The 13,381-nt window shown below is 36.1% G+C and overlaps 1 protein-coding gene across 4 annotated transcripts in view; it reads right to left on the bottom strand.

Annotated features, from left to right (window-relative positions):
• Nucleotides 1-12,818, bottom strand: part of INPP4B (inositol polyphosphate-4-phosphatase type II B) — a 336,633-nt gene extending 323,815 nt beyond the window's left edge. For all 4 annotated transcript variants that reach the window (XM_069492955.1, XM_069492951.1, XM_069492954.1 and 1 more), the window contains exons 1-2: nt 12,728-12,818; nt 10,806-10,850 (exon numbers count right to left, since the gene is read on the bottom strand). In XM_069492955.1, coding sequence (XP_069349056.1) covers nt 10,806-10,850; nt 12,728-12,818 — 136 coding nt within the window. The remainder of the gene's footprint in view (nt 1-10,805; nt 10,851-12,727) is intronic.
• Nucleotides 12,819-13,381: the final 563 nt, after the last annotated feature.

Genomic DNA, 13,381 nt, shown 5'->3' on the forward strand with positions numbered 1-13,381 from the left:
TTAGTAGTGAGCTGTATTGTCTCCACACTCAGACTCAACTTTAGCCTAGAATGCAAATCCATTTATATTAATTGCCTTTTTTGTTGTTGTTGTGCTGTTAGTAAATGGTCATTCTGGAAAAAACCCTCAAAAGTACTGCTATTTATCTGATATTGTCAAAATTGAAATAGCTCAAAGAAAGATTCATTGGGAAGACTCTTGTCTATGCAAACTCTACACAGGTAGACAATTGTTAGGAGCATAACCTACCTACAGAGTCCCTCTGTTTAGCTCCGCATAGCCTGAGCCTTCTCTAAGTTTCATCTAGCATAGCCTTGGAGTCAGTCAGACTCAATTCTTCATGATACTAAATATAATTTGTTAGCAATCAAAGAATGTTTAAAGACGTGTTCGTTTAGAATTTTAAAACAAGTTCCTACCATATATGCAATAATTGTAAAATATTGCAAGAAGATTTCTAGAGCTTTAATTTATTTTAGAGTGGGATTATAAGTAGTAAAGAGGGAAATGTGAATGAACATTAAATGCATCACCTTGGAAAATGAGCTGTAAGATTTCAAGCATTTTTCTACTTCCTTGTCCTGAATTGTTTCTTGTGTTTCTTCTGAACCCACTGAAATCCTGCTCATTCTTCAAGACCTGGTCCAAATACTTCTTCCTCTGAGATGCTGTTTCTGATTCCACAGTTATATTTAATCTATACTTGCTCAGTGCTTCCCTAGTTCTTGGCTTAATGCCTTCCTTTTTCTCTTATTAGAATCTGCCCAGAATTATAATAGTTGTTTATTCTCTCCACCTCCTGGAAATTCCTGGACAGTAGGAATCAATCAGGAAGGGGTGCAGCATGATGCTCAAAAGCAGGAGCTTTAAAATCAGGCAAAACTCAACTTGGATTCTATCACTCAATTTCTTTAGAAAATTGATCTTTGGGAATCTAAGATTCTTCCCCTGTCCAATGAGAATAATATGGGAGAGCACACTCTAGACTCAGACTCTTGGGTTCAAATGTTGGGCTTATTACTTTACCTAGTCATGTCTAAGTTTCCTTACCTGTAGAACAAGGATGATAATATAGCAATTACTCATAATAAATTCATAAGAATTCAAGTAATCTATGCAAATTATTTAGAACAGCATATGGCAAACAACTATGCATTCAATGTTAGTCATTTTTAACATTATTATCCTGTAGAGCTGTGGTGAAGAATACATGACATCTGTTTATAGAGAATTAAACTAAGCATATAGTAGATATTAGAAAAATGGTAGTTATTCCTGGGATCTCACAGTACTTCAGACAATAATGTCTTGTCTTTAGAAGGTGCCCAGAAAATGGTTGTTCAGTAGAAGGCAATGTTTTATAAGGGATATGTATTTTACTGTTAGAATAAAGAAAATGGTAATCATTTATAATGAGGCAACAAAATAAAGCAAGCACAGGCCTTGTCCAATTCTTAGCAGTTGCTAATCTTGTTGCTTTGAAGATCATCTTGCGTCTTACATGAAGTTATATTTTTATCAATATAGTAAGTGCAAAAATATACCTGTGTGTTTGGTATTCCCTCAGCTGGCTCAGCATACCATGTAGAGGGTAAAAATACTAAGAAAAATGTACTGAAATTCTCTATTCTCCCCCTGGAGTTTTTAAAAAGTCAGAGCTTTAGAATCATTTATAGAACACAGACCAGCAAAAGAGTAGAAGTGTGAATACAGAAGAGAATTGGTAAGTTGGGCCTCCTAAGATTTTTTTTTTCTTTTAGCAAAACGTGTAAAATAATGTCTGATTTGTAGCAATTCATAAAGTATGAATGAACTTGACCTATAGGTTAAGGAGGGACATGGCCAGCTATAAATGCTGTGTCTGTAAAGAAATGAGACTTTCTTGTGCAGCTTGTCAGTTTGGGCAGATTTCTATCCACTTTTAAATAGCGACACAGAAATCCCATCACTTGATTTCATAATCTTTTTTTCTAACTGAGCTATATAGTGGCTCGATCTATGAATTCCGGAATGAGTACACATCATTTAATACATGATTCAACAGAAGAACAAAGTATTTAGAATCAGCACACTCCTGGACAAAGCCTTAACAACCAAAGAGGATAGTCACTTCTAATTTACATCTGCTATAATACGTGAAGTAACCTACCTAAGGGCATCTTGTCATTGTACCAGGACATAATGTGATAAAAGTGAATTTTAATCATTGAACTCTAGGATGGTACACACTATTTACGTGGTACAGGTGTATAGGGGATTGCATATCTACCAGACATTTTGTTTTAATCCTCCACTTCCATAGATAAAACAGAGCTTCTACAAGTGTTGCACTTCGCTTTGTCTGTTTAGTCATATTATGTATGATAGGACTAATATGGCTTACAGAGTGAATGTGCAGTTAATTTCCTGTAAAACACAAGGAATCAGTAATTTTTCTATACATACTACTACTCCCAAAGGACCAGGAAGTAGATGAATCAAGAATCCTATTTGAGAAGACCGTTATTTTCATTTTCTTTCTAGAAAGACAAGATGGCTGGCCTTTATATACATAGCTTGTGTAATAATAGATAAGTATTTATTGTGTGTCTTTGTGTGTTCTGAATTTGGAGTCTGCTTACATTGCTCTCCTGGTCTAGAATGTGATTCCCCCTTTTATCTATATATTCCAATTCTGTTTTCTTCCCTCAAAAATGCTTTTAGTCAGTCTTATTTAGTAAACCTCACTGACTACTCCTCATACAATTTTTATCCTTTATGAAATTCATAACAATCTGAGAGATTCTAAGAAATAGCTTAGCCCTTAACTGTCTTTTAATAATTTCAGGAGTCATAGTTTTACTTTCTAATTCTACTATGAACGGACTTAAGGAAAGAGCAGAATTTTACTTCTTCAGATATGCTACTGTTCTTGTTCATCATATTCAGGTCATTTATTAAAAACAATACCGATTATGAAATCTATATGGGTACATTCCAGAAACTTTGGAAGATAGAGGAAAGCATTACAAAGGAAATGAAAATTTTACCAATCTGTGAGAACTGCAATTAAAGACACTCCTATCTTCCAATCTTGTTCTTTTGCACAAACACATATAGCTAAATGAGGGCCATGTTGTGCATCTAGTTTGTTATCCTGCTTTAAAATCTTTTATATTCTCTGGAGTGATGAAATACCTTTTTGACAAATGATTTTTAATGACAGCCTAGTATTGCATCTTAAGAATGTATGTTTCGGCCGGGCGCGGTGGCTCACGCCTGTAATCCTAGCACTCTGGGAGGCCGAGACGGGTGGATCGCTGGAGGTCAGGAGTTCGAGACCAGCCTGAGCAAGAGCGAGACCCCGTCTCTACTAAAAATAGAAAGAAATTATATGGACAACTAAAATATATATATACAAAAAATTAGCCGGGCATGGTGGCGCATGCCTGTAGTCCCAGCTACTCGGGAGGCTGAGGCAGTAGGATCCCTTAAGCCCAGGAGTTTGAGGTTGCTGTGAGCTAGGCTGACGCCACGGCACTCACTCTAGCCAGGGCAACAGAGTGAGACTCTGTCTCAAAAAAAAAAAAAAAAAAAAGAATGTATGTTTCACTCTAGAAATTAAACAATAGCTTGTGCTTATCAACTTTTAGTTGGGGATGAAGTACAATGGCTTATACGTTCCTTCATCCCTCCTAAATTTGATGTATTAGGAGAAAAGCCAAGAAATGAGATGATGAAACAGGAATAAAAAGAGTTAATTATGTTGGAAAACATATGATATGTGATCATATTCTAGAGATAACTCTGATGTATTTCTACATTGCCTACTATTGATTTTTATTTGTGATAATTTTTGCTCTATTAGCATAAAATTATAGCAGTTAACATAGATTTATATCCATTTTAGAGAAAAATAAAGGCTTTGTTAAATAATTTGAATCTCAGATTACTCCTGTTTTATGTACTAATAAAACCCACAGGGGAGGACTTGGTACATTTTAAATTCAAAAGGAAAAAAGTCTCTGGAAGAAAATTATTCCAGTAATACATTGATTCTTAAAAGATAAAACATCTTCACAAAAAGAAAAAGATCTAAAAATCAGTTGGCTTCCAATCCCAAGTCTCTTTCTTTCTTTCTCAATACAGGTTCATCAGCCTCGATCACCAGGCCTGATCCTGTTAGCCAGAGAGCTGGGGCCCAGGTGAGGCTGAAAGTGATGGGGGAACACAGGAGGCAGGAGTAGGGTCTCGCTGTCTCAGCATCTAGTCTATCCTGCAGCTGTTCTGCTCTGACCTTGGCATTCCAGCAGCCCAGCTAATAGTCCTTCACTGTCCTGCCATTTCCCCTGTGGCTCTTTTTACCTCAAGACCAGACCAACCTGTAACCTGGTCTCATGCCTGGTCAAACCAGCAACCTAATTCACTCCCCTTGAACACCAGTATTCCCAGGACTCTTATCTGCTGTTTAAATATCTACTATAGCTTGTGTCCTCCTGCTTAGAAAGTCACTTGGGTCTTAGGTTCAGTCTAAACAATTTCCAAATCAGTATCTACAGACCCTGCATAAGCACCTGGAGGCCTTCTTTGAAATCTGTATCTAAAATAGGCCTTTTTCCCCTTTTCCCTCCAAGCTAACTACCTCTCCCTCAAGCATGCTCAATGTTTTTCTGTCTACATAGTACTTAGTATCTGGAATTATTTTATTTATAGGTTTTCTATGCCTCTGCCAATATACATTGTATGAATAAATTGCTTGTGCTTGTTAAAGATTTCATTCTAGCTTCCGTGTCCCCATTCCTAACATAATCAACCCCAACACTCGTTGACATGTACAAAATGTGTCTTTTGTTGTACTCTGTATCTGATCATTTGGCTTCCTTTGAGAATCAGCCATCAATGGATAAAATAATTTCAAGAACATGACTTCTCAGTGTCAAAGAACCTAAGGATTGCATGCAAACATACACATGCCGTTGTCTCCTGTGTATTTAATAGATATTTGTACCTATTGTTTTGGATTTATGATGTATGTGCTATACACATAAAACTATGAAAACATAGTCTCATAAACATACTATTGACTCTAGAGATAACAAACGAAGGCATGTGGTGATCAACATTATAAACATAATCAGGGGGATAAAGTCAAAATAGTTTATAAAAATGTATTAGGTATCTTTGTCATGATTAGCCTTTATTCATTATCCATAAGTTTCCATAAAGAAATGTACCCAGATCTTAAGAAATGATCTCTCTTCTTAAATGCCAGCTTGGTTGAAATGAAAACAATTTTATTAAACCATAAACAAAATCAGCATTCTCTTAGGTTTTTAATTATTTCTTTCTTTGTGAAAGTAAAAAGAATATTGCTGCACTCAAAGAAACAAATTGTGGAAGCAGAATTGCAGTTGTAAGAGTGAATTATTTAATTTAAATGCAGTCAACCATTAGAAATATAGTTAACAATGGACATGAGATACTCATTTTTTTCAGTACATGCTTATCTTGTGCTATCAGGACATTTTTAGCCAATTAGCTTGCTCAATTGACTAAGTATCTCCTACCTCATTTACTTAAGTAAAGATGTAGCAGAGGACTTCAGCAAGATGTAATGATTTTATAGCAGCACAGACAAGCAAATCCTCAATGGAAAAAGCAAAGCAACGTGACACGTAGCAAAATGATTACTGTGGCTGCTTTCCCAGTTTAAAATTCAAGGCCATTGAAATTACCAAACTATTTTAATAGTTTGGTAAACAGTAGAGAGTCAAAACACCAAAAATTTAGTTGGGAAATTAGGTGGAAAAAGCCCCCTGCCTTGTCATGTATCTTTTTGATAGAATTTGTTCTAATTTTACTTCTGATTCATAAATATGCACATTCTTAAGCAATGATGAAAGTATTTAAGAATCTATTATTCTTTCATTATTTGTTATGAAATAAATAGAAATTACTCATACAACAGGTGAGGTTGAAGGACTTGTGGGATTAAAAAAAACCCAAAGAAAAAAATGTCAAAAATATACACCTGCAAAGGGTGTAGCTGTAATGTCCTTGAAAGAGTAGTTTAAAAAAAAAAACAAAAAACTCTTCAAGAAATAGTACAGTTGAGGACCCTAAAGTGCTAAGAAGGATAACAGTTTAGGGAATGTGTCTTCTACGATCAACAATACAATTCCCTGAAGACTCTAAATAACTCTTTAGTAAACTTTTGTTCACTCCTTAGGCATTTCTCACCAATTGATAAGATGAAATTATCTGTTAAGAATTCTGGTGTGTTTTTGGAATAAAAATAGAAAAAATAAAATTGAGGCTCTCTTACACTGGAGGAACATTATTATGAATAAATTCTCAAAGCTGCTAATCTCTTACATCTATGAATAAAAACCAGAAATATGAGTGATAACAACAGCATTGCTACTGAGCTCAACGAGGCTTTCAAAACAAAGAAACTAGTTAGGTCTTTGAACAAGACACATTTTAATTTTTTTATTTCAAAATATTAAGGGGGTTAGTTTTTGCTTACATGGATCACTTTTGTAATGCTTGAGTAATGGCCATAATTGCGCCCAACACCCAGATAGTGCTCATTGTACCCATTAGGTAGGTATTTGCCCATTCCTTCCATCCTCCCTACCTCCTGCTTGATTTCCACTGAGTTTTCTTTCCCTCTGTCCATGAGTGCTTATTGGTTAGTTCCAATTTAATAGCGAGTACATGTGGTGTTTATTTTGCCATTCTTTAGATACTTCACTTAGGATAATGGTCTCCAGTTCCATCCAAATTGCAAAAGGCATTAATTCATCATTTTTAATGGCTGAGTAGTACTCCATGGTATACATATACCACATTTTGTTAATCTACTCATGAACTGATTGGCACTTGGGTTGATTCCAAATCTTTGCAATTGTGAATTGTGGTATAATAAACATTTGAGTGCAGGTGTCTTTTTGATAAAATGACTTTTTTTCCTTTGGGTAGATACCCAGGAATGGGATTGCTGGTAGACCTACTTTTAGTTCTTCGAGGAATCTCCCCACTGTTTTCCACAGAGGTTGTATTAATTTGCAGTCCCACCAACAGTATATAAGCATTCCTTTCTCTCTGCATCCACGCCAGCATCTACTCTTTTTGGACTTTTTAATAAAAGCCATTCTAACTGGGGTAAGGTGATAGCTCACTGTGGTTTTAATTTGCATTTCCCTGATAATTAGTGATGTTGAGCATTTTTTCATATATTTATTGGCCATTTCCTATCTTCTTTTGACAATCTTCTGTTCCTATCTTTTGCCCACTTTTTAAAGAGGTTGTTTTTGTCTTGCTGATTTGCTTGAGTTCTTTGCAGATTCTGGTTGTTAGCCCTTTATCAGATCTATATTATATTATTAAGTATGAAATGTCTGATTTCCTTAAGTACTAAGTTTGATAGTTGCCATCTCTGACATTTCACTTTGACACTTCTTGTTTTGTTTTTATTGTGAAGGTATACCCTCATTCTTTCAAACACACAGTTTGGCTTGTGATTATCTTTCAAACTTTTGAGAGCAATTTTTGTGAAAACATGGTTAAGTCAAAAATTCGTGTTATTTTTTAATGAGTTCTGTCGTTGAAGCAATGTAGCGCAGGCAGCTGGAAATATCAATGAAGTGTTGGGAAGGATGTGGCTAATGAACACACAGTGTGTCAATGGTTTGAGAAGTTCCATTCTGGTAATTTTAATCTTGAAAATGAGCCATGTAGGCGACCTGAGACCAAGGTGGATAATAATGAGCTGAAAGCTGTCGTGGAAGCAAATCCATCTCAACCTACGCATGAATTAGCAGCAAGGTTTGACGTTACTATTCCAACAATGTTCGACGGTTGGAAACAAATGGGCAAGGTAAAGAAGCTGGATAGATGGGTACCGCATGAAGTAAATGAGCATCAGAAGAGAAATCTTCTCGAAGCTTGCCTTTCTTTGCTGTCACAACATAAAGGCAAACTATCTCTACACTGTATTATTACGTGTGATGAAAAATGGATTCTTTTTGACAATCGCAAATGTTCAGCACAATGGCTGGATAAAGATGAAGTGTTGAAACACAGTTCCAAAACCTAATATTCATCCAAAAAAGTTAATGTTGTCTGTTTGGTGGTCCAGTGCTGGTATTATCCACTACAGCTTCATGAAACTTGGTCAGTCGATTACACTGGATGTCTGCTGCAATCAGTTGGATGAAATGATGAGGATGCTTGTGATTAAGCAGCTGAGATTGGTTGACAGAGACAGACCAATCCTCTTGCAAAACAATGCTTAACCATACGTCACACAGACAACACTGCTCAAACTACAGAAGCTGGACTTGGAAATTCTCTGTCATCCACTGTATTCACCAGGCCTTGCCCCAACTGACTACAACTTCTTCCAGGCCACCAAGGAGGGGCTGAAATGCCCCACCAGGCCAGAAAGTCTGCTTCTGGGGATGGAGCCATCAGAGATTCACAATCTGGCTGTCAGGTGTGGGTTTCACTCTCCTCCCCGCCCCCCTTCTCCGCAGTGTTCTTCTATCTAGTGTCTGCCAGTTTACAGGAGCCCAAACCAGCCAAACTCCCCATGCAGCATCCCACCCCGGGCCTAGAGTGTGGCCTTCCAGTGGGGGAAGGGTGCTCCACAAGTGTGCTGCAGCTCAGATCCACATTGCACTGTCCTCTCAGTTCTGCCCACGTGGGCTCCTTTGCCTTCTTGGGTTAGTTCACACATCTCCCCTCTGTGCCCGCAAGCAACATGATTGAGTCCTGGGGGTATAGAATCTGGACCATGGGACTGTCCCTGAGTCCCCAAAGATCAATCCCTGACCGTGCCAGGGAGAAGAGTGCTGTTCCCAAGTTGCCTACGGGGTGCTCAAGCAGGTTTGATGTCCCTCCACTTCAGGGTGTGCACTGCTCTGATGGAGCAGCTGGAAAAGCAGCACTGGGGTTGGCCAGTGAGCAGGGAGCTCACAGTCCAAGCACCCCTGAGCTCACTACATGTTGTTGAGAGGAAAGATTTGAGGCCCACTCTCTGTGGAAGCCTCGATGTGGGTGTGCACATCAACATGGGGAAGCAGCCTCTCCTGAGAGGCCTGGCTCAATCCTCTTTTGTCAGCTGTAGGTGGGGGAGGGGCAGGGAAGGAAAAGAGCCTGAATGGAGGACAGCTAGCACTCTGGTGGTCTCAGGCAGATTACTTTAATTGAAATAGAAGGCGGGTATTTGGGCTGTCTCTTGAAAGCTGGCCACCATGTTTACCTGGTAATCTCTACTCCAATTCCTTCTGTCTCCATTGGATTCCTCCTCACACATACAAACAAGAAAGTTTTTATTTACGCTTTGAAATATACCAATGCACTCCAGAAGATATTCACTTTTACCTTTCAAAAAAGTAAAACATGAGTTTCTTCTCTTAAAAATGAAAGATGGATAGACGAAGGCTCAAGTAGCAAAAGTTATAGTCAGTGAGTCAAAAGGTGACTAGGCTTCCCTTCACTCCTCAGCTCTCTTTCTGAAAACAAGTGCTTTTTATTAATATGTCTGATACCATCTAAAAATTCTCTAGAAAAAGAAAGAATAGCTTTATTGGTGTTACCACAAAAGTTTCTTGAGTTATCACACTTATGCCTATTTCTCAATATCTGGGAAAATTAAAAAATCTAGAATATTTAATTTATAGAACATTTTAGTTACATTCATAATAAAAATAAAATCTCCAAAATATAAATTACACACAATTATTCTCACAATAAGTTATACTTCAAAATGAAATATTTTGAGCAAAGGATATAAATTTGAGCATAATTAATAAAAATATATATTCCTAAGAAAATTGGAAATTCCAACCACTAAAATGAAATATAATGTATGTATATATTTCAATTTGCCCCTAAAACTTTAGAAAATATGTATATTAATATGTAAAGATTGACACTAAAATATACCTGATCTTTGTATATTAAATTGAATAAGTGCATATGTTAGTTAATAAAACCTAGTTAATAATAAAATGTAAAGATATATCTGCCCCTTCAAAATATTTCAGAACTATGAGAGAAAAAAATGATCTCTTTATATAGTTCATATGAACCATATTTTTACCCTCTTTAAATAACTTTTTGCAACTAATTTCCTAGTAGTATTTTTGCAGTCATACTTGATTCAAATACAAAGCAGTTTCCACTCACTAAGTAAGTAGAGGACCAGTCTCAGAGTGGACATTTTGAAAGCATCCTTGGACAAAGTTACAAATTTCTGCATGTGACAGATTGTTAGAGTTGCTTAAGCCAGTCAAAGCTTGGATTTAAAGTTAAATTCTCAAATGGCAAAGATCTGTCCACAAAATCAATATGAAAGAGTCAGAGGATATTTCTGAGTAAGACAGAAAGGAGCAAGAATTCTGTAAATGCCATGAAGGAACACAATGGGAAACAATGTGTGTCCAGAATCCACCCCTAGGAGTAGAAAATTAGACAAACAGATTTCCAGAAACATTAGTTAACAACAAAATGCAGCCACCATGTTAGAATGACTGCTGGGCATAAAATCTGTGGTCAGCAGACCTGGTTGAAAGGCAAAACTCTATCATCATTGAACCCTAAATCCTTAGGTAGCAGACTGATCTATTCAGCAACTCTGATTTTTCAGTTTATAAACTGGGAGAAAATAACACCTACCTCATAGAACAGATTTTTTCATAGAACATTGCTCACAAAAGTTTGTAAAACATGCAACAATATAAGAAATGTATGTACAACTTGCAAACTATTGAGCAAATTCTTATACTGATTGATCCAAATAAGATGGAATTTCTTACCAAGGATGAATTCCAACTGTGGTTCATTTGGAGTCTTCTGAATACCTATAAATAAGAGGTACACACTCAGGTTTAAAAAAATTTAAATCATTATCAAGAATATGACAATATATATTACTATGCTTCACTCTGACCAGAATGAATAAATACATTATTTGGTAGAATGGATAAATTTGGTTAATCAGGCTTAAAAGGACTAAGTTCTCAGGGCAGGGCATCATAAATGTAGCAGAACTAGATGGAACAAGATTTGATTGGTCTTTTTAGCTTCTTGGCCATAAAGAAGCCAAGAAAAAAATGTTTTTGTAACCCATGACAAATATAAAACACACATTTCAACTACAGTTGTTTCTTTTGGATGCATGTGGACAGAGGTGGGACCTTTTGAAAGAACCACCTCACCAAAATACTCCCTTTAAATGGATTTTTCTTTCAAGCTACTCTGACCTGCTGCAAATAGTAAATTATTAACTAAAGTGATATCTCTGGATAGGTTATGGTGCTAGTTTCTCTGATAATTTATTGATAGCTCAAACCAACAGTTACATTAAATGTTTCCATTCTTTTGTTATTAATGTTTGAAAATTATAACAACATGAGTAAATTATTTAAGATGAAGTGAGAGGGAAAGTGAGTCTGAGAACAAAGGTATGGAAATGGAAACATTTAATGGTTAGAAGGTAGAATGATCAGGTCGTAGTAAGTGATAATGTGGTAGGTGGAAGCACTGGGTGCATGAATGGAATGTCACCTTGTTACAAATCAGGGGTGGCCAAAAGAAGCCAAAAGAAAATGAATGGAAAAGTTAACCATTTGGCAATAAATGAAAGAATATTATAAAAATACTATCCTTGCTTATTTTTGCTGGTATATTCATCAGATATTATTTAAATTTACTGTTATTTGGTCACTAATATATTTTTAGAACCACCTTGTTGAATAAAAATCATCTGTTTTTTTATTCAGTGTTAGCATTTTTTTTTTTTGCACAATTACTATATATTTTTTCTCCTACTGACATTTAACAATGGTATGGTTAACAATTTCTGATTTTCTAAGAGAGGTTAGAGTGACAATCATTAGGTAAGTCTTTGTGAACTTCAGATGTCTGGATTTTTAAAAAAGGTTATTAACAATTAACTCTGCTGTAAGCTCTGACAACCAAAGTTCTCAAAAATGCATCCAACCAATGCCATTTTCTAAGGATTATTTTTATAATGTAAATTAAATGAGAAGGTTAGGCATATATTTGCCAGTATTAAATAATTGGACAATAGGAATTGTCTGAAAAGAAAAGAAAAAGACATAATTCATGCCAAACAATAAAACCCAAACCCTAGAATTTTAAGCATGAGAGAAAACATACAATTTTTCTAATGATTTTAATGGCTTGAGTAGCACAAAAACCAATTCTATGTTCAAATGCAAATCTTGGCAAAACCTCCATGCTCGCTCTATAAATGTGACTTAACGCTCTCTGGAATGGCAGTGGCAGTCTGAGCTTTTTGTATAACCATTCTTTCCTAATGCTTTCAACTTAATACCTTTTGGCTTTAAAGAGGAAAGTTCCATGGTCCAAAAAATAATCCCACATATGATTATATAAATGCCAAGTAGAAAATGTTCTTAGAAAGTATTAGTGTCTAGATGTACTTAAAAGGTATTTGTTAGTATCTTAGTATATATTCAAAAACTTTGATTCTAATCTTTAATATTTAACCATTTCATGCACTATCATCTGTCTCACCCAAGGTAAAAGATAAGAGGCATATCGTACACTCACAACACCAACGTAAACAGTGCAAAGGAAATCTATTTAGGCAATCTCATACCATTTTCTGTGAATGCACATATATATGTGTGTTTAGTTGACACGATCTGTATCTTCAGAGAGTCAGAGGGAGGGGCACACACATACTTACTTGTGAACTGGGGGTCCCCAGTATCATTTGCCTGGGCTGTAGGAAGAAAGTGCTGGCCTTCTTCTGATGCCCCTTCCTCTTTGATTTCCATGATCAATGTTCACAGTTGTTTAACTTCCAAGTTTTCTTTTCCAAATGTCACTTCCAATGATTTCTGGTTTAATGTAGATGTAGCTTCACACTAAAGACCTGATATCCCACTCTGAAATTCTGCGCTTAGGAAAGAAACATCAAGAGTAAAGATGTCAATTACTCAGGATTTCAGTATAAAGCTGAGAGTTAAAGGTAGGTAGAGACTACAACTACGTTTAAATAAAATTACTTCTTGCCTATTCTACAAATACTTTCAGGACCAATTCATACAGTTAATGCACCATAAACTCTGGGTTAAATAGGTATTCTCCAAGCAATTATTATATGGTCATATGAAGGACTTCTAAATCCTGAAAGGTATATTCTTTCTCCTCTAGTTCACTCTATAAGATAGCACATAGCTACAGGAGCTGCTAACTTAATATGCACCTAATTTTAGCAGCAAGAGCATATAGTATCTTGTCAAGGCATTAGCACATTTTGCCAAGTGAATATTACTATTCATTCCTTCCATTAAAATTGCCCTTTATGCTCATCTCTCCATCTACCCTTGTTAGAACA

Source organism: Eulemur rufifrons, chromosome 18 (genome assembly GCF_041146395.1).
Source record: "Eulemur rufifrons isolate Redbay chromosome 18, OSU_ERuf_1, whole genome shotgun sequence".
Taxonomy (NCBI): Eukaryota; Metazoa; Chordata; class Mammalia; order Primates; family Lemuridae; genus Eulemur; species Eulemur rufifrons.